We start from the raw sequence: 27,088 nt of genomic DNA, 5'->3' as shown, positions 1-27,088 counted from the left end.
GCCCCCTTGGCCCAGAGCTGGGGTCCCAGCAGGTGGAGAGGCACTCGGTCTCGCTCAACAAGGGCAGGCGGAAACTTCCAGGTGTTCCCTGTCCCAGGATGAGCCCCTCACCCAGGAAGCTCATGCGTGTGAGGGGTGGGGCTGCTGGCCTACCAGTGGTAGTACTTGAAGCGTGGGCGCCAGTTGGGGGTGCGCAGCAGGGTCTGCACGGCACAGGCCAGGTTCACGAACATGTAGCACATGAGGAAGAACCTGGGGGCAGGGGCATCGGCAGGGTCCCCACGTGTCCCGTGATGGCCCTGCAGCGCAGCCCCCACCCCAGCCCCGCTGGCACGCACATGGACAGGATGGGCGCCACGCTGTCCAGCGATGCGATGAGGATGCCGATTTCACAGATGAGGGCGGTCAGCAGCAAGGCCCATGTGGGCTCCCCGTTGGCCTTCCCATGGCCAAACACCTGTGGGGTGAGGGTGTCATGTGAGCAGTCACCAGAGGCTGCTTCCTGTGGGTCAAACGTGGGGGGGGGCGGCGGCAGACCACGTCTACCCGACAGCTCCACTCTATCCACAGACTCCCAGGACCCCGAGCTACGAGCCCAAACGGGGGGTGCCCTCCTGACTCTGGGGCTACTTGGCAGGACCCCAGAGGAGGGGCCGGAGCAGGAACCTCCAGTTCTGGAGGAGGAACGCAGTGGGGGGTGCTGCCTCCCCATGTGTCCACACAGGGTCGCTCCCCCAGTGCCCACCTGCAGGAAGGGCACGATGCCGTCACGGGCGATGGCCTGCAGCAGACGCGGGGCCCCAGTCAGGCTCTGCAGGCCGGCGCCACAGGTGGAGAAAAAGGAGCCAATGACAATGACCCAGGGGGACGGCCAGGCCAGCATGCCGATAACCAGCTTGCCCTGCAGGGCCTCCCCGAACCTGCAGGGGGAAGCAGGGCTCAACAGGGAGCCAACAGACAGCAGGGCAAGCTACACACCCTACACCAGCCCTACACCCGCCGGGGGGCTCAGCCGGGCCTGCCTGTCTGTCCCATGGCCCTACGTCTGCCCAATCCCACCCCCACCCCCAAGACACCTGAAGTAGAGAAGACGCCTGGGACCCACGGTGACCAGGGGCCTGGGGATGCTCATGAGGACATGCAGGTGGGAGATGGAACATGCACCCTGTGACCTGGGCCAGGGATCCCGCAGGAAGGCTTTGCCTTGGGGACAGGCAGGTCCTGCTGGCATTTAAACTGGATCCAGCATCAGGACACCAGGCAGCAGGTCCAGGCAGTGGGTGGCTGGGCCCATCCCGGGTGGGCCCCTCCCCCTCCCCCCTCCCCCCTCCCCGCCTCCCTCCACCCCAGTCTCCAGAAGCAGAGATCCCCCCATCCCCCAGCCGTACTTGTCTCGCAGGACCACGCCCTCAATGCACGCTCCGAACAGCACAATGCAGGACAGGTCTGGCTCTCGTCAAGGAAGGAAGCTGGCCCTCAGTCCATGGGGACGGGGTCCCCTCCGTGCCGCCCACCTGTCCTAACTCACGGCGGGGACTGGGCAGGACGGATGGACACACAGCTGCTTCCCAGGAAGGGCGCATGCACCACAGGACACCCAAAGGCCAGGGGCAACTCAGCCCATTTGTGAGTGACACCTACCCCGGCTCCCTTTCCCCTTCCCCGTGTGCTTCACACAGAGCTGCCCCAGGCCTGCCTCCCACGGGGCACATGGTGGGTCCACAAGCACCCAGGACAGTGTGGCTATCTCGACACATGGGATTCCTGGCAAGGGCAGGCTGCGGTGTGCGCCGCGTGTGCGTGCCCACAAGCACGGCCTGGACATGTTGAGAAGGCTCCCAGAGAAGGAGCAAGTGTGGATGGTAAATGCTCCCATGCCCGTCACTGACCCCCGGAGGCAGGAGTGCATGTGAGGGGAAGGCTGAGGACAGAGACACGCACGTACACGTGTGTCAGTGCACCCGTGGAAGCAGGGACCCGTGAGAGGTGGGAGGCTGTCTGAGGAAAGACACACAGACGTGGTCCACCAACCCATCAGAGGCAGGGCCTGAACCAGGCCATCGTCCCCCTGCCTGCGTCCCACCTCGCTGGCCCGCTTTCAGAGCCAAGGCCCCCAGATGTCCCACCCCGGGCGCCCCGCCCCCCAGGTGCCCAACAAGGATACAGATGAAGGACGTGGTCACGATGGCCATGATGGTGCCTGTGGGGATGGACTTCTGGGCGTCCCGGAGGTCCCCGGAGCGGTTCGAGCCTGCCATGATGCCTGGGGCGGACACGCGGTCAGTGGCCATCCGCTGCCCACCCAGGCCGCTCCCCTACCAGCTGGCCCGTGTGCCGACTGAGCCCGCATCCACCCAGCAGTGGCAACGCATGTCACCAAGAGACAGGTGACAGCTGGCATGACACCGGCCCCAGCAGAGGACTGGCATTCGCTCTCAAAGGGGCAGAGACCAAAGGGGACGGGAACAATGCGCACGGTGCTGGGCTCAACAAGGGGGTACAGATGCAGAAACGTGGGGACACCCCCTCCTCAGCCTCACTCACCAGGCTGGGGATGCCCCCACCCGAGGCCTGGGGACAGACAGTGACACACGTGCACACACACACCCCACCAGAGGGAAGGAGGGTGGGGAGAGCTCACCAGTCACGGAGGGAAAGTAGATCCCCACCAGCAAGGTGAAGTGGGTCAGGATGTCGGTGAGCACGTAGGGCCGGGCCCCAGCTGCAGCCTCCTCGGGTACGGGGACTGAGACCACGCCCTCCTTCTCCACAAACGAGCCCTTGTCCAGGTAGGTACTCCACAGGTTGTCTGCAGGGATAACCGAGGCACGGGAGCTTGGGTGTGCCTGGGCAGTGGGCCCGCTGTGGGCCAGGGGACACTCCTCTGCTGTTGTTTCCAAACCCGCACTGGCATCAGAGCCCACTGCCCGCTGTGCCACGGCACCCCGCGGCTGCCTTCCCCCGCCCCGCCCACGCGGCTAACCCAGGAGGACGCCGCTGGCCACGCCGGGGATGCCCTGGATGACGGACAGGTTGTTGCGGGTGAAGTATGCGTCACAGGCGTCGGCGGATGAACCGTTGCAGAAGAGCCCCCAGAGGGTCGTGGGCACTGAGCTGTTAGCGACAAGCTTGGCGCAGGCATCGAAGTTACGCCAGGAGAGTGTGCGGTTCCCCAGGAGGCAGACCCTGCGGGGCCCAGGACACGTGTTTCCACAAGTGGTCAGCCGCCCCATGCCCTAGCCCCGCACCTGCCCACCCGGGCCCCTGAGCACACACATGCCCGTCTCCCCTGCCTTCACTGCCCTCTCCTACCCCCACTGTGCATGCGCGCGCGCGCACACACGGACACTCCGGAGGCTCCTGCGGGGGAGCCCGGAGCAGAGGGGCAGAGCTCACGGGATGTAGGGCGGGTCGAAGGCGGTCTTGATGACACCGGCGTAGATGGCCAGGATGGACAGCACCACACAGGCCAGGAAGACCAGGGCCAGCTTGTTGACGTACTTGACGCCCACGAAGACCACGGCGGCCATGAGGGCCAGTGTGCACGTGCCATAGACACGCATGTTGTGCAGCATGGCCGTGGCCTCCCCGCCCGCCGTGTCCGCCCGGAAGACCGCCACACTCGGGGAGATGTAAGTCTGTGGGCAGAGGGGTGAGAACTGCCCAGTGTGCCACTACCGGCCAAGGGTGGACCGAGGGGGCCCTGGCCATCCACCAGCCCATGGGGGACCTGAGGGGGGCCTAACTGTTCACATGGCGTCGATGGGTCTGACTGTCCACCACAGGCCACAATGGGGACTGAGGGGGACCTGACCCAGGCCACGTGGTGTTGGCAGGCCTGACCGTCCACCACAGGGCATGGAGGGGAGGGGGGATTAATGGGGGAAAGAGGTAGGCAGGCCCTGTGGTGTCTGGAGGAACGGGGATGCACTGTGAACTAGGGTGGTCTGAGGAGAGACGGTGTAGATGCCCCACCCCCACCGCCCTGTCTGCAGAGACTCACCAGGAATATCTCGATGGTGCCCAATATGTACATGGCCCCCGCAAACGTGGTGCCCAGGTAGAAGCAGAGCCCGACGGCGCCTCCAAACTCGGGCCCCAGCGAGCGGGAGATCATGTAGTAGGAGCCCCCCGCTGCAAAACAGGGCAACAGGAGGCAGGCTGAGGGGGCCCCTCCTTGCAGGCCAGCCCCAGACTCCAGGGCTCAGGCCAAACGTGGGGAGACCCCAGGCTAGGGGTGAGCCAGCTCGTGGCACATGCATGAGGGAGACAGGGCTCCTCCTCACCCTTTGCAGGGTCACCCCCATCTCCCCTCAGCTAGAGCCTCGCCGATGCGTCCATGTCCCCCCATGGGCCCTCCCCATCACCAGAGGACACACCCCAAGGACACTCAGGGGTCTCTGCACTGGTCACTCAGGTATCTCTGCATCTCTGATCACGGCTGTGTGAGGGCCTCTGGTCACCCTACCCCGAGTGAGGGTGGGCCTGGTTAGTCAGACCCCACTGCAGCTTCAGAGCAGGCCCCCCCCACCCCCAGCAAGTCAAGACCAGCACCAGCCCAGGGCATGGACCCCACGCTCAAAGGGAAGGTTTTCTTGGGCCCCTGACCCGGGTTCCCCCTGACCTGGCCAGAACTGCCCTGATCTGGGGCCCCTGACTTGGCCGGGCCTGCTCTGACCTGTTTCCCTACCTCACTGGCCCTGTCTTGACCTGACCAGGACTGCTCTACCTGGGACCCCCGACCTGGCTGGACCAGACCTGACCTTTGGCCCCTGACCTGGCCGGGCCTGCCCTACCTGGTACCACGCCGTTGGTGGCGATGGCGCTCATGGAGATGGTGGTCAGCATGGTCTGTGGGGACAAGCAGTGTTTCAGGAAAAGAGCCTTGGCTGGAGGCCAGTGCACGCCTGTTGGGCCCCCACCCCAGCTGCAAATAGGCTGCTGACCTCACGGTGCTGTGGTGGCCAAGGCCGGGGTTCCAAGAGCTCTCAGAGACCCCGGGCTACGCCGTGGCTGCAGACCCCACCTCCCTCTACCCGGCTCACACCCTGCAGGGCTCCCTGCTGCCCAGTGTCCACTGCCTCCGCTCAGGGCCAGCCCCTAACCACCCACGGGGAAAGAGGCCCTTAGATCACGCCCCCGCCCTGGGGCCAGGCTGTGCTCTGGTGGGCAGGGGTTGTCAGACTCACGCAGGCGCAGCACAGGGACACGATGAGCAGGGACTCCAGCACGCCGGCCACACCGACGATCCAAGTGAGCCTCAGGAAGAGGATGACCCCCAGGATGTTCTGCAGGCAGGGCAGGTAGACGCCGATGAAGGTGCCCATGTGCGGGGTCTGCCGGAGACAAGAGCAGCCATTCAGCAGGTGCTGGAGGGCAGGTACCGGGCCGTGTTCCTGACCCATGGGGATTCAGAGGGCACACCAGGGCAGGGTGTCCCTGGAGGACAGGGATGGGGGCTTCCCCATGCTGTGCCTGCCCATGTCGGAACTGCCCTGGCCTGCTGGACCCCGGCCCCATGGGGGAGGTGCCTTTCAGACGCCCAGTGCCCAGACACACGTGGGCGAAAGTCTCGGGTCAGCGAATGGCAGCCAGCATGGAGGAGCCAGGGGTCACAGATCCCTCAGAGCAAAGTGGCAGAGGACGGAGCGTCAGGAAACAGAGTGTGTGCGTGTGCGAGTGCGTGTGCTCAGCATGGACGGAGCATGACCCCCTCAAACTGTGTCTGTGTGTGGTGTCCATGGCGCAACACCTGCCCCTCCCTGCTCTGCATGTGTGCTACATGCCTTTGTGTACAGTACACGTGTAAGCATGCTGTATGCCAGAGCAAGGTACACATCTGTGTTCCGGGTCTGTTTCCTGTGGGATGCGTATCTGTGTGTGAGGCCCTTGTGTTTGGAGTGTGTGTCTGTGTGTGAGGCACCTGGGTGTGTGTGTGGTGGGTGTCTGCATGCGTGCATGTGCCCAGCCAGGGGGTGGAGGGGGAGTACCTTGACCTCCTTGCGCCGGCTGTCCTCGGCCTCCTCATGCTCCACTACGCCCTGGCTCAGGTTGGTGTAGTTGGCCAGTTTGTTGAGCAGTGAGGACACCATGGGGTTGCTGTCCATCTCCTCCTGTGTGGGGGCAGGGCGCTGACCAATGACGGCTGAGGAACAGTCACCTTGACCCCCACCCTCAGTTCTCCGCCTGCCACCCCTTCCTGCTCATGCCAACTTGAAAGAGGGCCAGGCACTCATCCGCAGGCCCCAAGCCCAAGGTTGGAGGTCAGGCAATGGCTCCCCGGGTCTCCTCCAATTGACCCTCCCTCCCCCGCCAGTAGCCCCCTGAGTACACTGGGCCAGGGCAGGACTTCCAGGCACTCAGGGCAGCAGCCCCCACGCGGAGTGTGGGATCCTCATTTTCCTCCATCAGTCGGCCCCTGTGGAAGATGCACACTACCTCAAAAAGGGCCATGTTCTTTCCTTCCGAGAACATCTCCCGGTCCACGTCCGCATTGCTGATGAAGGGGCTGGCTTCCCGGGGGGTCCCATCTCCTGCTGGGAGAGCGGTGGGTGGTCAGCTGCAGGAGCCCTGAGATGCTAAGGCTGATAGCCGGGCCAAGGGCAGCAGTGCCACCCAGAAGTGTCCACCCTGCCTTTCCCTTCGTTGTCCCTGAGTTCTCTGCAACCCCAGCACCTCCTTCCCACACCTGTCAGGTACACAGCCAACCTGGGCTGGGCTGGGCCCACAGCTCATCAGAGATGTGCCCAGGACCCACGGCCCACTCTCAGGGCATCACAGTGGAATGGGCACACACCACATAGAATGGGGCAGAGCCACCACCTGGGGGGAATGCAGGATCCCGCCGGTCACGTGCAGCCCACACAGACCACGTGTCACAGTCCTGGGCCGGGAAGGGAGACCTACATATCAGGCCACTCGCACTCAGGGGCCTGGGCAGAACTCAGCATGCAGGCGTGTTTTCACAGCAGCTCACCCGACAAAGCACAAACAGGTGACCCCTGGCACGAAGGGGCGGCCCGAGGAGCTCGGCCCTGGCTCGCCCGCACGGGGTGGTTCAAGCCCACCAGCTGCTCGTGGGGAGAAAGACGAGGCCGGCCGGGACCCCGACGGGGCACTCTGTGCTACAGGGCCGCCGGGGTGGGAGCGCGTGCGTGGCTACGTGGTCTTCGCCTGTAGGGTGTCGGGTGGGGGTTGCAGGATGAGAACTAAGGACGAGCAGCTCAGCACTGGCGTTGCGCGGTCATGGTTGGATTTTAGCGCTCGGGAACGTCCGGACGCGGAACCCAAGAACCGTGGCAAGGCCTGGAACCCGGACCCACACAATGAGCGGAAGCGACCGGAAGACAGAAGTCCCTTCCGGCTTCGGAACCCGGGGGTGCGGTCATAGGATCGCGTCAGTCGCTGCTTTCCACAGCCGACACTGGCATGAGCCCGACTGCGGCTTCCGGAGGGACGAGGTCCCGCCGAGCGGCAGGCTGAGCTCGGACCGCGGCGGGCCCACCGGGGAGGGAGCCGCCCAGGCGCGAGCGGATCACGGCGCATGCGTTGCCGGCTGGGCGCACAGAGCCCGCGCTCCCGGCAAATTGCACGGCGCATGCGCCCCGGCCAACCACCCGGAGCATGCGCCCCAGACAGAACTCAACGCACACGCGCCCCCCACCGGCCCCACGGCGCATGCGTCCCTGCGGGCGCCCAGTTCTAAGAGCCCAAGGAAAGGAGGTGTCCTCCTGTCCCCGGACGCCGGGCCTCGAAGCCTCGCCCCGGGCCTCCGGGCGGAGCCCACGCCTCCCTGGGCGCTGCCAGGCCCACGTCCCGTGTGCATACACACACACCCGTGCACACGGAGCCCACATGCGCAGCGGAGTGTGCAGGGTCACGGTGCGGAGGGGTGCTGACTCGGGGTGCTGCAGCCGGCGTCCCCGCTAGCGTCGGTGGGGGCCCCCAGTGCCGCCCAGGGTGCGGCCCCTCATCTGTTCCTCCCACCAGTGAGGGAAGGCCGGTGGGCAGTGTCCCCGAGCCCGTTGGGGCCCTGGCGCTGGAGGGTAGCAGTTCAGGGCCGGAGCCCACCCCCACCCCAGGGCCTCTATCCTTGAAGCTGATGCCACAGCTACACAATGGGAAACTGGACCCCACTTCAAAAGAGAAAGTGGGTCGGCCACAAAGCCTCTGCCACCAGAGGACGAAACAGAGAAGCTGCCCCACCCAGTGGGAGGCTGGGCTGTGGGGAACCTGGGATCGGACTGCACAGAGGCAGGAACACCAGGGCCAGGTCTGGGGCAGCTTGGGTGGCGCTAAGAAAGCCAAAGCCCCTTGGACCAGCATCCAGGAGAGCCAGGTCTCAAAGTACTAACGGGGGTCTCAGGGTAAGGTCCCAGAGAATGAGGGGCAGAGAGGTGTGTGGGTGGAGGCTGCTGAGGACCAGAGGTCAGTGAGTGTGGAAGGCAACAAAACCCAGCAGGGGAGACCAGCCTGCCCCTTAAGTAGCTTTGTCACAGGTGAAGCCCCCTTCACGTGGCCCCACACACTCCCTGCAGGAGGTGCTTCCCAGTAAGGGGGATGCAGGACGCTTCTGTCCCCTCGGCTACCTGCCAGGAGGGTTCTCCACTCCCCCAGGGGTCACCCTGGAACATCCTAGAGCAGCAGTTTTCAACCTGGGGGGTCGAATGACCCTTTCACGGGTTGCCCGATTCTTAACAGTAGCAAAATTACAGTTATGATGTGTCAGCGAAAATAATTTTAAGGTTGGGGGGTCACCACACATGGGGAACTGTATTAAAGGGTCCCGGCATTAGGAAGATTGGGAACCACTATTCTAGAGGCACAGATGGCCGAGGCTGCAGACACCTGGCGGCCCCACAGCTTCCAGCCTCTCTCAGAGTATTCAGAATCCAGACCGATCTGGGCCTGTACACAGCATGGCTGCTAGCCATGGGCAGAAGCACAAGATGGACACAGCCCGTCATCCCTGTGTGATGGTTGAACATCGGCCTGGCTGGGTGGGAAGGGCCAGCTCTAGACACTTCTGAGAAGGCACCTCTCACCCCAACAGCGCCTCAGCTGCCCTGTACTCCCAATGCTTCCTCTCCCCACAAACCACTTCATGGAGCAAACAACCCCCCCCCCCCCGCCTCCCCGTTACCTGAGAGGCGGAGCACCATCCACTCCGCAGTCACTGAGCCCAGAGTTTCTTCCCAAGCTGCCCTCTGCTCTGTGGCCCACACAGCTAGGGGCCCCTCAGCTCAGCCAGGCCACCCAGAGTGCTGCCCCCCAAGCCCTGGACCTGCCCTAGCTGCCTCAGCCGAAACATGGAAGTGGTGGAGAGGGGACTGGGCAGGCCGGCTGTAGAAATGGTCTCCCCAGCGGGATCTGGCTGGAACCAGTCACAAGGCTCCAGGCTGGGGTCAGCAATAATTCAGGAGCAGCCTCCTGGGAAGAAACCTGAGCGCAGGACAGCCACAGTTCTGCCTCCCTGGCCCCCCAGTGTGGGCTGAGTCCTAGTTCCCCACTTGTGGTCCAGGGGCCGGGGGAGGCCTCGGTGCTGATGAGGATGGGTATGGAAGATGCTGAGAGGTGTCCTTTGAAAGGGTGGAACCCTCAGTCTGATTCAGCTCCCAGCCTACAGTTAAGTCATACCCCCTCTGGCGTTCCAATGGGGCAGCCCCAGAAGACAAGCGTCAAGGCTGAACCCCAACCTCGGGCACAGACCTGAGGGTAGCAGGGGGCCGGCTAAACCTGGGGAATGAGGCTCTGAGGCCAAAGGGACATGTGGTGTCCACCCACCTCACCTGGGGTCACTCAGGCATCTACAACGGCCTCTGGGAGGACCCTACCTGAGGGGCAGCTGGTAATGGGCCAGGTCACAGGGACTCAGGTCACCCGGGGCCAGCACTGCCCATGTCTGCAGCAGATGAGCAAGGGTGTCCCCACTAACCACAGGGCCTGCCGCTCTAGGCCACCAACAGGCTCAGAAACCCTGTACGGCATCGCTGTGAGCTGTCTGATCTGTCAGCAGTGGATCCGGTTGGATGTCGGTTGTTGGGGGATGGTGGTGGTGAAGTGCCAGGGTCTGGCCCACAGCCATCGAGTCCGCTCTGACCCCACCCCAGGATGGAGGAGAGGGGCTGCCCCAGAGGGGTCCCGAGGCCATCTTCAGAGGGGCAGCGGCCTGCGCCCTTGGCACGCTGACCTCGCAGTGAGCAGCCTTGGAAGGAAGCTCTGCAGGGCAGTTCCCCGTGCTACGGGGCCTCCAAGTGCAACGACAGCAGGGTGGTATTTTGTGGGTTTGTTTGGGGACACAGTCACAGCCCCAAACTCGGTCACATCACGTCCTGGGACAGATGGTGTCCCGCCCCTGGGACCACAGTCCCTAAGTGGTGCTCATGGCTCCTCCACAAGTCAGTCTACTGGGTGGTGCTTTAGGCACACCCCCCCAACAGAACCACGGAAGAAATGCCTGACAGACAGCAGCCAGGGACACGGGGCACTGCACCAGCCTGGCATGCACACAGGGAACGAGTCAGAGCTGCTGGGGGAGGGGGGGAGAGATATACTGTCCCCTTAGATACCCAGCAGATACCCAGGAAAGAGTCGGGCCCCTCCCCACAGGCCACACCCTGTACCAGTGCACCATGACTCCCCCATGGTCCTGGGAAGACTGAGCTGAAGCACTCCCTGTGTGGTGCCCAGGGAGGAAAAGCCCCATGTCCAGGCATGAAGGCCGCACAGGGACAGCCATGGGACACCCATCTGTGCCTGGGCCACTTCACTGACGAAATCCAGAAAACAGGGGAACAAAGACTCAGGCGCCAGCCAGCCCTGGTGTCCCGTCCCACCCAGACCACAGCCGTCACCTCTCCAGACCCCATGAGGGACACCAAACCTGGCTCCTGGCAGGAGGACCTGGCGAGACAAAGGACGCTCACCCCAAGAGAGCCAAGGAGAAAACCAGATAAAACCCAGGGCGGGTACTGAGCATCTATCTGGGAGGCTCTCGGGCTCCAGCAGGCCGGCAGATCAACTGAGGTCACCAGGGCCCGAGGCAGAGGTGGCGAGGACACCATGGGAGTCGGCGGGGGGCGGGGGGGGCGCTCAGGAACAAAGGATATGGGGAACCAGTCCAGAGAAGTTCCTGGCGGGCAGGAAAGGGGTGCCCGTCAGCCCGAGAAGGGTCTGTGTCTTCCCTACCCTCCCTCGTCTGCTCTCGGGGGTCTGCAAAAACATCTGCAAACAGAAAGCAGCCAAGCCAGTGGTGCTGGCCTACACTGGGAACTGTTGGCACGGATGAGATCGCTCAAGCCTGCCACAGACTGCCCAAGGAACACAGAATGCCACGGGAACTCCGACTGCCATAGACTGCCCAGGGAACACAGGCTGCCACGGGAACTAAGACTGCCCCGGGCTCAGACTGCCCAGGGAACTCAGACTGCCCAGGGAACTCAGTCTGCCCAGTGAACACAGATCCGTCACGGGAACTCAGACTGCCCAGGGAACTCAGACTGCCCAGGAACACAGACTGCCCAGGGAACACAGACTGCCACAGACTGCCCAGGGAACACAGACTGCCATGCAGAAGCACGGGTCAGAGTGCTCCTTAGAGGTCAGGATGGCCAGCCTAACTGACGTGGGACCTGTTGTCAGGAGAGGCCAGTCCCTGGGGAAGGACGTCACGCTCAGTAAAGTGGGGGATGGCGAAGAAGAGCAAGGTCCTTGATGAGGCAGCCAAGACGGACACGATGGACGGACACCATGGCTGCAACCACGGGCTTCACAAGAACAGTCCTGAAGATGGTGCTGTGTCTCGTCCATCGTGCGTGGGGTCATTGGGTCAGAACCTCACACCAACAGCAAGCCTTTCTCTGCAGCTGGGGGTGCCCCCCCAATAGCTCCGGGAAGCCTGCCCCACTGCTCCAGGGCTCCTGAGAATAACCACCCCACTCACTGGCCAGAGTTGCAAATGAAAGTGGCCAGAGGACAAAGTGAACCGTGACCAGGGCCGCACCCCCCCACCCGAGTCCAGCCCAGCTGCCGGCTCCTACTATGGGGGTAGCAAGGTCAGGGGCTCTCTGGTCTTTAACTGGCTGCCTGCCCTCTGGAAGGAAGGGGTGAAACACATGACATCCCCACCACTCAAGGCACCAAGTGCTCGCCCTGGAAGCCACAGCGCCTAGTTCAACATCAGCTCCTCAGGGCGCACCCGCTGCCACGTGGTGCCTCCTGACAGCCCCGAGGAGCAACACGTGGGACCCACAGGAACAAGGACAGGAGCCCCCAGACTCTGGCGGCCAGCCCCGCCCAGCCCCCAGCAGTCACCCCTCCCAACCCCAAGAGCAAACACCAAACCGGGCCCTTGGCAGGAGGACCCAGTGGGACAAAGGACCAGGCGAGTCCCGAGGGAGCCGAGGAGAAAAACAGACAAAACCAAGTAGCAAGGTGTCCTGTGGGGGATACAGAGCCCTCTGGGGCTGCCCGGGCATGGCCCCGTGGGGAAAGGACTGGGGACTACAGCCCTCAGTAGAGGTGACATAACATGAAGACAGCCTCGTGGCAAGCAGAGAGAAGGTGGTGTGGGCACGGCTCTCATGCTCCCATCCATCACCAGTCCCCATGGAGGCAGCAGTCAGAGCTCAGACGGTGCTGGGCACTGGGCAAACCCGCTGCCCAACACCTGCCCTCCCTACGGTGTTCCGAAGTCATGCTTCCTCTCAGCAGGTGCACCTGGTCCAAGCCAGGGCACGTTCAGCGGCTACTCCACACCTGAGAGCCGGGAAGTCCCTGCGGAACCACGAGGGGGAAGGGCTGGCCGGGGATCTCGGGGAAGACTGGGAAGGAAGACACACAAGCGGGGGCTGCTTAGAGGCAAGGGGCGAGACTTCGTCTGAGGAGGGACCAGAACCTGGAGGAGGGGGGCAGTGACATGAGGAAGGCCCTCGAGGAGGCCCGCTTGGCTACAACCCTGGGTTCAGCGCAGGAACCACCCCGAGGCTGGCGCAGGCCCCGGCAGGGCTCCGTCTGCTGTCGGGAGGCTGCTGTGAGCTGGCGCAGGCCCTGGCCCTGGCAGTCTGGGGGGCCCATGCCACTTCGGGAGGGTGGAGGGTGGTCCCTCGTGGCAAAGGGAGACCCTCCCAGGTGACCAGGAGGGACTGCAGTGTCCCAAGAGGCTAGCACACCTGGGCTACAGGGGAGCAGAAAGCCAGAAATAGACAAGTAGACAAAAGCCGGGCTCTTCCTCCTCTCTCACCCAGAACAGGGACAGGGTGCAGTGCCGCCCTCCAGCCTGACCCCAGTCACAGGGACAGGGCCCCTGTCCTCGGTTGTCCTACACCAAGGGACATGCTCGGACCAGGTGCTTCCCCAGGAGACTGGCCTATGTGTCCCTGACACGGGACGTGGGGGGTCTTTGCTGCCCTCACTCCAGGCAGTCCCCTGGTGACTCTTTGGGAAGGGGGCACAGGCAAAGAGACCCCACCAGACCTGTCAGGACACCCATGGGCTGAACAGTGGGGCAGGTGATCCCTAGGGCCCTTGGGCACAGATGTCCAGTGGACAAGCTGCCCCTGCGGGGGCTGCCCTGAGCAGGCCTCTTATGCAAACCCTCCACAGCCGGCTGTTCCTCACCTGACCCCTCGTCAGCCACCTCCAGCGTCTGCCCGCTCATGACCACAGCCTCTCCACTGCAGACCAGACCCTCAGCTCAGCAGCCTGCTGCCGGCGCTCTGAGGCCAGGCCTCTGCCGGCCACAATGAGAGCGCAGGGCTCAGCAAGGTGGGGGGGGGGGGCACCCAGATCAGGTGTCCCCCCACCCTGACCAGTCGCTGCCAAGAGACTGGACTAGGACGCTGCCGGCCGGCCATTAGGAGAGGAACAGACCCAGACACCTGGCCACCAGGAGGAGCAGCAGGCAGCTCACCTGCTGGGGCCGGCTGGATGGAAGTTAGATGAAGAGCTCAGAGGGAGAGGGGATGAACCCCTGCCCAGGGTCAGGTGCTAGAGCAGAGTCAGAGCAAGAGGCCATAGGGGCACCCCAAATCCTGCTGCCCTGGCGGAGCAGTGCGCAGTGACCTCCCACTTGGAAATCATACTGGCCCTGTCCACTGTTCCCTGCAGCCCTGTCCACTGCACCATGTCTAGTCCTGTTGCATCTGGACTCTACTGTAGAGATAGGAGTTGGCCGTGGTGGCCCTCACAATGTATAGTGCTCCTCCTGCCCCTGTCCTCACCTGGCACAGAGAGCCAGGCAATGGCCAGCCACAGCCATGCTCCTGGGGCCCTGGACAGGCAGCAGAGAAAGTGGCCCTGCCTGCCGTCTCCAGACTGTGAGGGTGAACGCCCCAGGACACTGGGAAGCACCAGCCTTGAGGGGTCAGAGCAGGGACACAGGACACCGGCTGAGGAGGGGCAGCCAGGGCAACCTGAGGGGCGGCCACAGAAACATCTGGAAGCATCCAGACTAAGGCAGGGCTGTCTCTGGAGCCACCAGCAGCCAGAAGACTGCCCTGGAGAAGCAGAGGCAGTTAGCAAGACCTCTCACACAGGAATGAGATTGGTGGGGGTGGGGGAGGCAAAGCACCCCACAGGTTTGTGTGAGGGGGCCCCATGCCCAGCTCATCTCGGGTCCATGTGCGGCATAATTTAGAGAGCCTTAAAGCCACAGAAGGAGCCCAGGGGGCGCTGCTAGCCCCAGGCCAGCGGTTCAAGCCCACTGACCCCTCGGCAATAGAAAGAGGAGGCCGGTGCCAAGACGGCCAGCCTCGGAAGCCCTATCCCAGCACCAGCCTCGGAAGCCCAGTATGCAGTGAGTCAGAAACCACCCAACGGCACTCGGCTTGGTTTGGGGGTTAAAGCCACACCAGAGTCCCTCCCTGTGGTGCAAACAGCAGTCAAGTCGCCCAGACGTGCTGCTGAAGAGAGACCCTCCTGGCATGACCCCCAGATATCCACCAATGAGCCCTGTGCAGCGCAGGCCTTCGCTGTCCCACACAGGACCAATGGATGGTGGCCCGGCTGAGCTGGGAACCTTGACGCGGCACAGCCACAGAAAGTCCGAAGTGTTCCCAACAAGTTCAGGTACCGGTCTCAGGCAGGAGGCTCACCTGCCCCCACCCCACGGGGCAGGGGTCTCTGGGGGCTGCACCATGAGGTGGTCACATCTGCAGACACTCCAAGGGGTCAGCTAGCCGAGCCATCACCTCACAATGGAAGGAAGATGAAGGGAAGTGACCAAAGACCCCAGCAACCCAAACCCCCAAACCCCAACTCACTACCATCAACTGACTCAGAGCAGCCCTACAGGACAGGCCAAAACTGCCCCCAGGGGCTGGATGCTCCATCTTTCTCCCACCACCAAATCGGACCAAGAACAAAACAAACCACCAACCAGACTCTGGCTGAGAATCTTTATGGGATCAGGTGGCCTCAGCAGCCCCTGCAGAGTGACTTTGGGTTTGAACCACCGACCTGCAGTTCTGAGGCACTGTTGGGCCCTTCACCAGAGTGATGGGGGAGTCAATAGAGCTGTCAGAAGCAGCTGATCCTCAGCACCCCAAACAGGCTCACAAAAGCCAATGCAGGTGTGTCTGCTGCACAAACACCTGCCCTAAACCAGGCCGAGTCTGCACTGTGGACACTGGGCACACTGCCTTCATTGAGGAGGCTGCCAGGACTGGGGTCTGACAACATCAGCCCAAGGGACCACCTGTACCTGCCTCCTTCACCTGTACCTCCTCCCTCCTTCGCTTGTACCTCCTCCCTTACCTGTACTTCCTCCTTCACCTGTATTTTTTTCCTTCGCCTGTCCCCATCTTCCACCTGTACCCACCTTCCTCACTTCCTCCCTACACAGCACCCCTGCTGGTGTCTAGCTGAAAGTGACAGGTTTGCCACCTCCCTGCCACATGACAGGGATGTCTCCTGGCCTGTGAGAGCCATGGGGCCAAGAGGAAGGACAGCTATTCCCCAGTGGGAGCCCTCGATCAGTGACAAAGGCCCACACCCACAGGATGCCACCTGCTGGGGGTTCTCAGGGCACGGGCACCACTCTGCATGCTGCTGCTGGGGTGGACTGGATCGCAGGCTGCTGTGGCAGCTGCTCAGAGCCCACTGCACACAATGCAACCTTCAGAGGGACTCTCTGGAACAATGTATCATCCACGACACATCAGTGGCCATAGGGTTCGAGGCAGTAAGGGAGACACTGCTGCCAAGGAGCCCTCAGGAGTGCAGCCAGGCCTGGCTGCCGGCTGCTGGGAACCTCCCAAGCAGTGTCCCTCTGTCCTCTGGGTGGCTGAGTCAAAATCCACATGAGGACAAGAAACAGCAAGCAAAGCCAACCTCAAGCAGTCCAGGTCAGGGCAAGAGAACTGGCCCTGGGCCACTTCGCTCCATGGGCTCAGGGTCCTGTCCTCCCTAGAAACACCCCTCCCCAGCCTCTTCTCCCCTTCGTAGCCTGCTGTCCCTCCTCTCCCTACCAGCTCCAGAGACTCTTGGGGACCCCAACTTGCCGCAGTGACCACCTCTGGTACACATCAGCCTGAGCGAGAAAGGGCTTGTGTACCCCAAACCAGCTCCACAGGGCTGTCCTCATCCCCCCGCGGTGAGTCAGCAGCCTGGCAGGGTCCCCTAGTAGGGCTTGGAGAAGCGGGCACTGAGAAGGCCTCAGACTGGGGGCAGCCAGGGCATCACACATCCCTGTACACCCACCCACTGTCCAGGAAAATGTCCAAACACCCACCAAACAGGAGCTGCACCCCACAACCCTGCTTCCTGGCCAAAACTGGCCCTGGGGGTAGGACCCTCCTGGCTGGCCCACAGGTGCCGTTTGCTAGCACAAGGTCACGCTGACCCAGGACAAGTGTCCTCATGGAACAGGAGACCAGAGGACACACAGTGAGGGGGACACAGCAGAATGACCCAGAGACCGGAAGATGGGGGTGCCCAGCTGCCCGCCCCAGCTGAGGCTCTGTGCGCCCTGGTGGGCTCAGGAAGCAGACTCACATGCCTGCAGCAGGCATCCCTCCTCTTCTACCAAGGGTATCTCCTTCACCCCCTCCCACAGGTGCCTGCCCCACCGACGGGTCTGCACAGACAGGTGAGCTCTGAAATAAACTGCACACAGAACGGGGTTCTGACGGTACACACACATGGGTACCTGGACCCATGCAGACAGAGCATGCACTCCAGTCCAGACCTACGTCCCCAAGCCTCTGCACAGACAGAGCACCAGCCCACACCTGGTACCTGAACACATGCGGCCTAGCCAGGCCACCCTCACACATGTCCCTCCATCCTTTCTGGCACACTGTCCTCCCATGTGAACAGCCTGGCTCTGAGGACCCACTCAGACTCCATCTTCAGGCTCCTTCCTGACAGCGTTGTGTGATGCCCCCAAGGAGGACCCAGAGCCTATGCGGACAGGCTGCCCTCCTGCCAGGCCCTCTCAGACTCTCTGCCAGTAGGAGCATAGCAGGCTGCTGGGGCCCCCGCTAGGACCCTGGGCCCAGAGGTGCCTTCCGACAGAGTGGGGATGCCCACTCCACCCAGGCAGAGTCAGAGGCCAGCCAAGCCAGCAGCTCAGACCCCTCCTCTGACCATGTCCCAGCAATTCCCATCTTCCAGAATCCCTCTCCCCACTGTGTGTTGTCATACTCTCCCCCCACCAAGTCTGCCATGCTTGGGGGCCCAAGTGCATCCCTGAGGGGCCCCCGGGCTCCAGGCTGCATGTGGGTGGGGAGGTAGCCCTGCCATGGCCATGCTCTACCCCAGGGTAGCTGTGAACCCCAATAGATGCCCCATCACAGCCCCTCCCAATAGTCTTTGACAACTGTAGCTACACTCTGGAGAATCAGCAGCGCCCCCTCCCCCATATACACACATACTCACACCACTCCCCAGCAATGCCCTTGAAGGGAGAAAAGCTGCTGGCCAGCCCACAGCAGCAGCCCTGCACCACACTGCCGCCCCCCCAGGGGCTTTTCTCTGGGGGCGTCTCCAGGGGGAAGGCTGAGCCTTGGGTGGGGGAATCCGCAGGGTGCGGCTACAGGCCAGCATGGAATGTCCGGCGAGCTGGATGTGCCTGGTCAGGCGAGGACACCGAGTGCAGCCGCCGACTGCCCCAGCGCGTGTTCCCAAGTCACCAAAGTGAACCCTCCCCCTGTCCTTTCTGGCACCCGCCCCCACCCCACCCAGGGCCCCCACCAACACAGTCCCTGAACTGACCTGTTCAGGACACACAGTGGCCTGGGGCCCAGGACCCCACACTGGCACAGGTCCAAGGATGGGGGACAAGAGCCAGGGGGTAGATAGAGGTCCAGGCATGCCACACATCGGACAGCCACTGCACGAGCCTGGGGCCACCTGCTCAAAGATGCAGGGGGGCGGGTGAACTACATCTCACAGGGGCCACAGTGAGGGCCTGGCCACCACTGGGCACTACGGGCAGTGACAGTGGCTGTGCCCAGACTCAGTCGAACAAATGCATTTCAAGGAGATGGGTCAGGATGCATCTGACCCCTGCTGCAGACCAGGCCCCACCTAGAGTAGCCACTCCTGGCCGCAGCAGCCTGGAGGCCCAGGTCAGGCAGGTAGTCAAACCAGGACCCGCGAGGAAGATGGGCCTTGCTGGAGCGGCCCAGGCCCATGGCCCATGGCCTACAGCCCTCTGGGGACAGGCCTCTTCATTTGACCAGGAGGGGCAGACACAGCAGGAGGCCTGAGACCCAGGAGGAGGGGTACCCTCCCCAGGGGCCTGGCCACAGCCGCCAGCATAGCTGAGTCTGACAGCAAGTAAAGTCCCACCCGCAGCGCACAGCCTGATTCAGCTGCCAACGCCTCCAGGAGCCGCTGCTGGTAAACAAGGAAGTGGCCTGGAAAGTCCCCTGCATGCCAGGGCACATTGCCTGCCAGGGACCTGGAGGGGGGGTGGTCCAGGAGAGGGAGTCTTGCCATGACACTCTCCTGGGGACACAAAAGAGTGTCTCCGTCCCTGAGAGCCCTGCGGAGCAGAAGAGACGGAGGTGGGGTTGAAGACTGTGCCTGCTCCCTTCACCAGACCAGGGGAAACCAAGACACCCCCCTGCCCCACTAGCTCCCATTACTGACCCAGCCTATGGACTGGGCTAAAGGCCCATCACGGGGCAGCCCAGAGACCAGAGACTAGACACCTGGCCCAGCTCCGCTGTGTCTCCATCGCGTCTGGCCCCGTCCGTCCGCAGACACTCCCAGGGTCTCCTCACTGAGTGGACACAGGCAGCCTGCTCAGATGCTGGCGCCCGGGACCTATGACCAGTAAGGGCTGGTTTCCTCATGTCACACATGTGCACAGGCTCCCACAGGTGACTGTGTGCAGGTATGGGGGGTGCTAGTAGGTATGGGGTACATGTGTGTGCTGATGGGTGTGGGTGTACGTCTGTGTCCTAGTGGTATGTACGCGTGTACTGATATGTGTGTGTGTTGCTGGCATGCTCGCTGATGACTGTGGGTGTACAATTATGTATGCTGATGACGTGTGTCCTGGCAGGTGTATGTGTGTGATGGTGTGTCAGTGTGTGTGAGGGAATGCTATTGTGTGTGTGTGTGTGTGTGTGTGTGTGAGAGAGAGAGAGAGAGAGAGAGAGAAAGGGAGAGAGACTGTCATTGTGTGCGCACTGGTGGGCGGGTATGTGCAAATATGCATGCTGACAGTGTGGATATCTGTGCTAGTGTGTGTGCACACACAGCATGTGTGCCAATGGTGTGTGTGTACAAGTGTGCATGCTGTGTGTCTGTGTGCTCTGATGTGTGCAGACAGACATGTTTGTCCTCCAGCCCTCGGGTCCCAGCCCCCTGGCACAGAGCCTGCTGAGCACCTATCCACCTGTGGGGACTCACTGTCGCCCCAGTCGAGCTCCCCAGGATGCTCCTCACAAACGTACACCACCCACCTCAGTTCCTTCTAGCAGAAACTGCCCCAGAGGAATCGGGTGGCTACAGTCAGTCCCACAGAGCTACAGGGGTCAGCTCCACCCCTGCCCCAAGGGGACACGGGGAGGCTGAGGGACCCCAGCAGCAGGGTCACTCACCAGTGTCCTCAAGGTCAGCCGCGGCACTGGCAGCCATGGCCATGGCCCAGCTGGGGGCAGCCCAGCTCCAGCCTGCAGGCTCAGCTTATCAGCGGGGACCAGGCCGCTCAGAGCCCCCCCTCTCCCCAACCCCAGGAGAGGTGTTAACTCTTTGAGCCCTGCTCCCAGCCCAGAGCCCTGCCATGCCCTCTGGGGGACACACACTTCCTCATGCACACCTGGCCCCTCCCCACAGCCCAGAACAGCCATCTGACACGTAACCACAGCTTGACCCCATGGCCCTGCTGAACCCCACACTGGACCCCAGACCACAGGGTGGGGAACCCCCTCTCTCGGCCACAAGGGCTCCCTGTGCTGACCCTCATGTTCTCAGCAGACCACTCAGGAAGCATATCAGGTGTCACTTGGAGCTTAGGGAGGGAAAGGGGGACTTAGGCAGGGGAGGGTGCTGGGCCGAGTCACAGGTGGGTGTGTTCCCGGGGTGCACACACAGGATTAAGGGGGGCCCCATGCCAAGCTGACACCCTTAAGCCCCCCCCCACATGAGGCTGGGCCCCAAGGTGGCTGTGTGTGCGGAGTGGTGGTGGTGCACGTGTGTGCATGTGTGGCATGCCTGAGTGTACAGCAGTGACACTAACAGGTCCCCTGCCCCAGGACAGCTCGACCGCCACACCACCTGCTGCAGCCCCTCACCCTCACCCAGTCCCTCTCCACCTGCTGAGGCCTAGAGCCCCTGCTCATCCCCACCCCTACACCCCCAGACTGGTGGGCTCATGGGCCAACCACCCAGGCTCCAGGCTGCCACCAGCAGGGTGGGGACAGGAGGACCATATCCTACACCAAACCACCTTGCCATCTTCCAGAGCATGGGGGGCACCTCTGACCAGGGGTGGGGGGATGTCAGATCAGCCAGGAGACTCACCTGTTGTCTTCCTGGAGAGCCCCAGGCCTTTCAGACTAACTGACTCACATGACCGTAACCTGAGTGAGGAGCTACCTCTCCTCCTGCAGCACAGCGGGGCCTGAGGGACCTGGGGGGGGGCGGTAGGGGGGGCAGTGTACCTCCAGCCTCTGTGTACCACCTTCCCGGGTCCTTTGCTTCTGAACCCTGAACTCGGTGACCCACACCTGGCCTGTGACCCCCGACAGTGGCACCGTGACCTCTAATCCCAGAGTCCTGTGACCCCGCCCCCACACACTTCAACCTCCCACCCCAGCAGTCTGTGACCCTGGACACTTATGCCGTGACCTCCGACCCTAGCGCTGCCCCAGGACAGGTCTCCAGGGTCCTTTACTTCCTGTCTAAACCCGGTCATCGGTGCCCCCAGGGACCCTGTGCTTCACTACATTCAGCTCTTCGAGAGGGAAACTGTGTCCAGACCCTGGGTCTCAGCTCAGTGGTCCCAAGATGAGTGCCTGGGCCAGCAAGACCTGGGAGGAGCCCCAGGAATATCCCGTCAGCTCTGTGGGGACCCAGGTCACCAGGCCAGCATGCTAAAACACAGTCACAAAGACAAAGGCGAAGAGTCAGGGGACGGTGGAGGGCGGGGGCAGGGGGGTCCATGTGCAGGGTGAGGGGCAGGGGTATCCATGTGTAAAGCAAGGGAGTCGGTGGGCAGATGGTCTGTGTGGGGTGAGGGACCAGGTTGGACTGCAGTAGGGCCCTTCAAGGACATGAGGACTAGTGAGGGCCAGGGGACAGGCCAGACTCCCCTAGTTCTCCTAGAACCACTCAAGTCTGTGCAAGGCCCACAGGTAACCCCCAAAGGGCCACAGAGCTGGGGTCTTTACCAGCTCAGAGTCACAGCCCCCCAGCACCATGTGTGCCCACCGTGTAGGCGCTGTGCAGGACAAAAGAGGGACAGGCCATTTCTTGGCCCCTTGCAGGCCAAACTCTCGGAGCATGAACAGGCCGGCGCAGTAGTGCTCACCTGGAGATGGGACACCCCCAGTTAAACTTCACCCCCTGCTCAGTGAGGCTGAGTGGCCCACAGCCTGGTGCAGGTAGGGCAGGGGCAGTGGGACCAGGGGACGCCAGTGCTGCCAGTGAGTGAGGAAGGCCCAGCCGCTCGATAAGGCCGTGAGGCCCAGCCAGGCCCCCAGACAGGGACAGCCCAAGGTTAATTAATGTTCAGTGGCTGTGGAGCCACTGACCTAGGCGCCTGGACTGGACTCTCCCTCCATGAGCCCCCCACCCCCACCTCTATGAGAGCACCACCGCCACCAGGCCCAGTGCCTGAGCACCTCTGCATGGGACTCCCCAGATCCACTTCAGAGGCCTCCCTTGGGTGCCCTCAGAAGGACAGGAGGCCACTGGGCCAGAGGAGCCCAGGGTGCTGCAGTCAGGAGCTGGGATGCTAACCACAAGGTTGGGGGTTCAAGCCCACCAGTTGCCCTGTGGGAGAAAGATGAGGCTGCCTGCATCTATAAAGAAGCACTTCTACTGTCCTGCAGAATGTACAAAATTAGAGATCAGATGGGGCTTGGCACTGGCCTTGACAGGACCCTCAGTGCAGTGTGGACCCCCAGGTGCGGTGCTTGTGCCCCCTTGAGAGGGACCCCAAGCCACACAGTACCCTGTAGCTGCTCTCAGCATCAGTAGGGCTTCCTAACCACACAGGGAAGAGAGCCCAAGCTCCTGGTCAGCACGGGCTGGGGTCACACACTCAGGGTCTGCCTCTCAGGCAGCAGACCACAGAGAACAGCCCACACATGCAGTACCCACGAGCCCAGGCACAGAGGACCCTGTCCCCTCTGCAGGGTGTGGCCCCTGGGACTTGACCTCTGGCTGGAATGTCACTTCTCCTCACCCTGACCCCAAGACTTGCCTGGGACCCTCCTTGTTCAGACAGGAGCTTACCCTCAAACTACAGTGCCACTCTCACCCTGGGTGAAGGGGCTTGTTGGGGGCCTTGCCCATACTGGAATGTCAGCCACCTCCTCCTGTAACCACTGCCCAAGCCCTGTGGTTTTCCCACTGAGTCCAGCCAGGGCTGCCCGGATGGGATCACACAGGCGCTGACCCTGAGGTGCCTCTTGGGACCCCGACTAAGGTCTGTGCTGGGTGGGAGGGGGTGCTGGGTGCTTTCTGTGCTTGTCCCTGCCCTGTCCAGTGAGGGATACTAGGACCACTTTTACACAGTCAAGCCAGGCTAGCCTCTCACCCACAGCAAGAGATAACAAGGGGGTCTTCCCCACCAGTCTCCTAACGCCCCCCAAACTGTCTACCAGGGTCCTGCTGTCATGGGCCTGGCTACCAGCAGCTGACTCTGGGGTCCATGCACAGAGCCTGCCCTCTCTCCGGGATGCTGCGGCTGACCCGCCAAGGTCTGTGAGTCTACCAGCCCCAGGGAAGCCAGTTTCAATCACTAGAAATCCCTCCTCCCCATATCCCCCAGCCTGCCAGCACCCTGACTTCACCAAAAGTAAGTGCAGGGCCCACCCAGCCTGACGGGGGCGGGGGGAGGGCGGGGGGGCTGCCCCAAGCCCTGGGCAGCTACAGGGTCAGCCAATACAAGGTCGGGGCGCCCACCAGATAGAGGTGCCCATGGGGGCACAGCCCCCCCACTCGCGGAGGGTTCTACAGCCGCCCCCATCCACACACAGGTGCCTCTATTACTCCACGTCCAGCCAAGTGCCCCGGGGTCGCCGGTCGCCGACGGGTGGGGAGTGGTGAGTGCAGGGCGAATCCACTAGGGAGGCGGCACCCCGAGCAGCGGGGTGAGGGGGGTGCGGGTGCCCCAGGAAGGAAGGGAGAGGGCGCAGAGGGTCCCGGCTCCCGTCCCCTCCCCCCGGCACTCACCCGGGCTCCAGCTCCGCGTGGGACTGGCGGGCTCCGGCCCCGCGTGGCCCTCGGGGCAGCCCTGAGCCCCCAGCCACCCGGCCTCTTCGTCGCCGCCGTCCGGGGCCTGGGCCGCGTCAGCGCGCGCCTCCACGGGCACCACGGTGAAGTTGGTGGGCATGGCCGTCTCTGCTCCGCCGCCAGCCCGCCCGCGCGGCAGCTCCCAGCCTGGCCCGCTGACCCCGCCCCGCCCCAAGTCCCAAGCTCCGCCTCAGGCCCCGCCTCTCAGGTCCCGCCTTTGCCGGCCGTCGGTCCTCGGCCCCGCCCACGCCCCTTGGCCTCGGGAAAGTTTCCAGCGGTGGCGCTAGCCCGCTGCCCCCAGACCCTTGCTAAACCGGGCCGCTGGGCGTCGACACCCGCAGCGCCCCCTTTCCTGCACCACTCGGTCCCCTCCGGTCAGGGCGGTCCCCTCCCCAAGTCATGCCCACCACCCCCGCGGGGCTGTAGCTCCCTCTACACTGCGCACCCCGCCCCCACAGCCGTCACCCCTCCCCTGTCCATGCCCCACCCCCACGGGACAGTACCCGCTGCCTCACTACCCCCACACCAGCCAGCATCCTCCCCACTGCCCGTCCCCCTGCTGCAAGGCTGTCCACATTCAGCCCTGCCGCCACCTCACCGACAGACCCTACTCCCCCGCCCCCCTCCGCCCCCCCCCACGCGACAGAGGTGAGGGCTGGGCTGCTAACCATCTCGGGTCAGCAGTTCAAAACCCACCAGCTGCTTGGAGGGAGACCAGGGAGCTTGCTCCTGCAAGGACTGTCAGTGCAGTCTCTGGAACCCTTCCCTGGTCACTGCTAGGGGGAGATGGCAGCTATAGATTTGGTTTGGGTAAGTTTAGGGGGTGGGTGGGTAGTTGCTGTCAAGTCTTTTCCAACTCATTTTAAATTTAAACATTTAAAAATGTCAAATGCATGCATTTTTGATCCATTGGTCATGGTAGCTGAGGCCTGGGGTGGGGGCCAAGGTGCTCACGGCTCTGCAAGAACTGCCAGACCCCAGAAGCACCTCCCTGCCATCCTAGCTCCAGAGGCCCAGGCCCAGCACCTCCCCTTCCCCACAGAGCAACCTTCTCCTGACCCCAATGGAACCACTTCCTTTCCCTTCTTCACAGGCCTCGGTCACCCATACCAAGGCTTGGCTTTCCTCCTGTTTCAATGTTGTCTTCTCTGTCTCTTTTAATCCACCCTCCCCTCTACCGGGCTGCTGTTTTACAAGGGTGAGCATCTTATAGGAAGGCTCTGGGCCTCTGGATACAATGTATCTGCCAGAGGTCAGGACAGGGGCTCTGGATACAATGTATATACAGTAGAACCCCCCTGTACAGGGGAATGTGCACCTGCAGCCAGAAACATGATTGGTCTCAGACTGTCCTCAGGGGTCCTTAGATTCTCTGGGGTGAGTGATGTGTCCTCTCTGGGGTCACAAACAACCTATGGCTGTCAACTCTTTTTGTGCTATTAGCAACCATTAGTGCCCATCTCTAGTATTGATTTTTTCCGCAAAGACATTAAACTGAACCAGTTGCTATAAAAGAGCTAACCCTACTCATAGTGACCGAGTGTCAGAACAGATTCCCAGAAAGTCGTCAACTGCTAGCCTTGCTGGCACTTGTCTGCCATCAGGAGTGGGAATCATTTCCCAGGGGTGACCTCCTTGTCATTGATGGGGAAAGCTTGCTGCATCCACCTCTTGGGGACCCTGTCCTACAGGACAGGCCTCACAGAGCTCCCTTGAGTGTACAGCTATCTGTACAGAGGCACGTTTCCTGGTCTCTCTCCTGTGAACCTAGGCTCTATGCTGTTTTCAAGACACAGAACTGGTTTGCGGTCATATCTTCACTAGGCTTGGCTTGGGCTTCAACAGATGGGGGGTTGCTATCAGCCGAAAAAAGGGTGGTCAGCAGAGCTCCACACCCTTGACAGGACCCTGGTCAGCTCCAGCAAGGTCACTGCAAGGTAGCACCGCAGGGGGCAGCTGGGCCTGGTGGCTGGCCTTGGCTGTCGCTGTGGTGCAGAGATCCCCTACTCTGAGTGGAACCGGTCCCTGGGGGCAGGGGATGCTCCAGCCAGCTGCCACAGAGCAAGTGTGCTTGCTGGGCCTTCCCCTCTGAGTCACTGGTCACAAGGGCTTCGGAGGGACACTTCTCCCTTCTCCTCTGAGTCCTTGGGACTCGGTGCTGGATGATCATGAAGTGGGCTGGGCCGGGGGTGTGAGTGCGCGGTCTGGCCTTGGGTGGCAGGCGGAGCGGACACTGGAACCAAGGCCTTCTGCGAGCTGCTGTGCGTTTCCCCTCAGGCCGCCCCCAGGCACAGCCCCCGGAGAGGGGCCGTCTCCGCTGATGAAAAGAAGGCTAGCCCCTGGCGCCGGCCGGGCGGCTGGGTCCCGTGACCCTGCGGGTGGGGGAGGGCTGGGAGGGAGGCGGAGGAGGAGGAAAAAAGGGGAAGTGAAGAACCAGGGGAGGGGGAGGGGAGAGGGAAGGGAGGGGCAGAGTAGGGGGGCAGGGAGTGAGGAAGGCCTGAGGGGGCAGAAGGGAGGAAGCAGGGGGAGGGGGGCAGAGGGGCTGCCACTCCCAGGCTGAGGCTGTGAGCAAAGGCATAGGCCGCAGGAGCTCCTCCCTGCAGGACCACTCTGTGGAGCTGCAGGGCAGCCAAACTTGGGCAAGTCCCCCCTCCCCCTCCCCTCTCCCCCACAGGTCTCAGCTGGGCTCTGAGATGCCCCAGGCCAAAGCCATCACTGAAGACCTAGATGGATCCCACCTGAATCCATTCAGCATGGGACTGATGACTGGCCACCACCCCAAGTCCCTTGTAGGCCTGTGGACTGCCCTGGGGCACCTCCTGCCTGGAGGGGGTGGGCGGCCACCTGGTGTGTTTGTCCAAAGAGCAAGTAAACAGGAGCCTGGTGAACTGGCTGGAGCAGCTTGGGCTGCCTGCTGGGACCTGGAACAGAAATGCAGGGCAGTGCCGGCCTTCACCCATCTCCCAGACCAGCCTGTCCCAATCTGGGGTCCAGCGTGTCCTGGCAGTTCTGAGAGGACCACAGGGCAGGGGTGCTGCTTGTTCTGGGAGCACACAGCAAAGAGGTTGGCATTTGGGGGAGCCTCTCAGCAGGTCAGGAGCCCAACAAATCCTGGAGGACCTGGTGATGGCTGCATTACCCCCTCCCCCCCTAGAAGTTCCTCCCTACCTCT

The 27,088-nt window shown here is 62.7% G+C and overlaps 1 protein-coding gene across 4 annotated transcripts in view; it reads right to left on the bottom strand.

Annotated features, from left to right (window-relative positions):
* The window catches only part of SLC12A7 (solute carrier family 12 member 7), a 31,229-nt gene extending 7,158 nt beyond the window's left edge, over positions 1–24,071 (bottom strand). Inside the window, exons 1-14 of one of the 4 annotated variants that reach the window (XM_075540825.1) lie at positions 23,857–24,071; positions 6,439–6,536; positions 5,991–6,113; positions 5,190–5,336; positions 4,797–4,851; positions 4,004–4,134; positions 3,397–3,638; positions 2,984–3,186; positions 2,642–2,809; positions 2,165–2,263; positions 1,389–1,446; positions 746–920; positions 339–457; positions 154–252 (exon numbers count right to left, since the gene is read on the bottom strand). In XM_075540825.1, the coding sequence (XP_075396940.1) occupies positions 154–252; positions 339–457; positions 746–920; positions 1,389–1,446; positions 2,165–2,263; positions 2,642–2,809; positions 2,984–3,186; positions 3,397–3,638; positions 4,004–4,134; positions 4,797–4,851; positions 5,190–5,336; positions 5,991–6,113; positions 6,439–6,536; positions 23,857–24,016 (1,877 nt within the window). In that variant the 5' untranslated portion in view covers positions 24,017–24,071. Of the gene's footprint in view, positions 1–153; positions 253–338; positions 458–745; positions 921–1,388; positions 1,447–2,164; positions 2,264–2,641; positions 2,810–2,983; positions 3,187–3,396; positions 3,639–4,003; positions 4,135–4,796; positions 4,852–5,189; positions 5,337–5,990; positions 6,114–6,438; positions 6,537–6,976; positions 7,328–23,856 lie in introns of those variants that run through there. The other 3 variants (XM_075540826.1, XM_075540827.1, XM_075540828.1) reach the window with 3 other exon arrangements.
* Between the last annotated feature and the right edge of the window lie 3,017 nt (positions 24,072–27,088).

Source organism: Tenrec ecaudatus, chromosome 2 (genome assembly GCF_050624435.1).
Source record: "Tenrec ecaudatus isolate mTenEca1 chromosome 2, mTenEca1.hap1, whole genome shotgun sequence".
NCBI classification, from domain to species: Eukaryota; Metazoa; Chordata; class Mammalia; order Afrosoricida; family Tenrecidae; genus Tenrec; species Tenrec ecaudatus.
The sequence above is the reverse complement of the archived record's forward strand: the minus strand, read 5'-3'. Positions and strand labels throughout refer to the sequence as shown.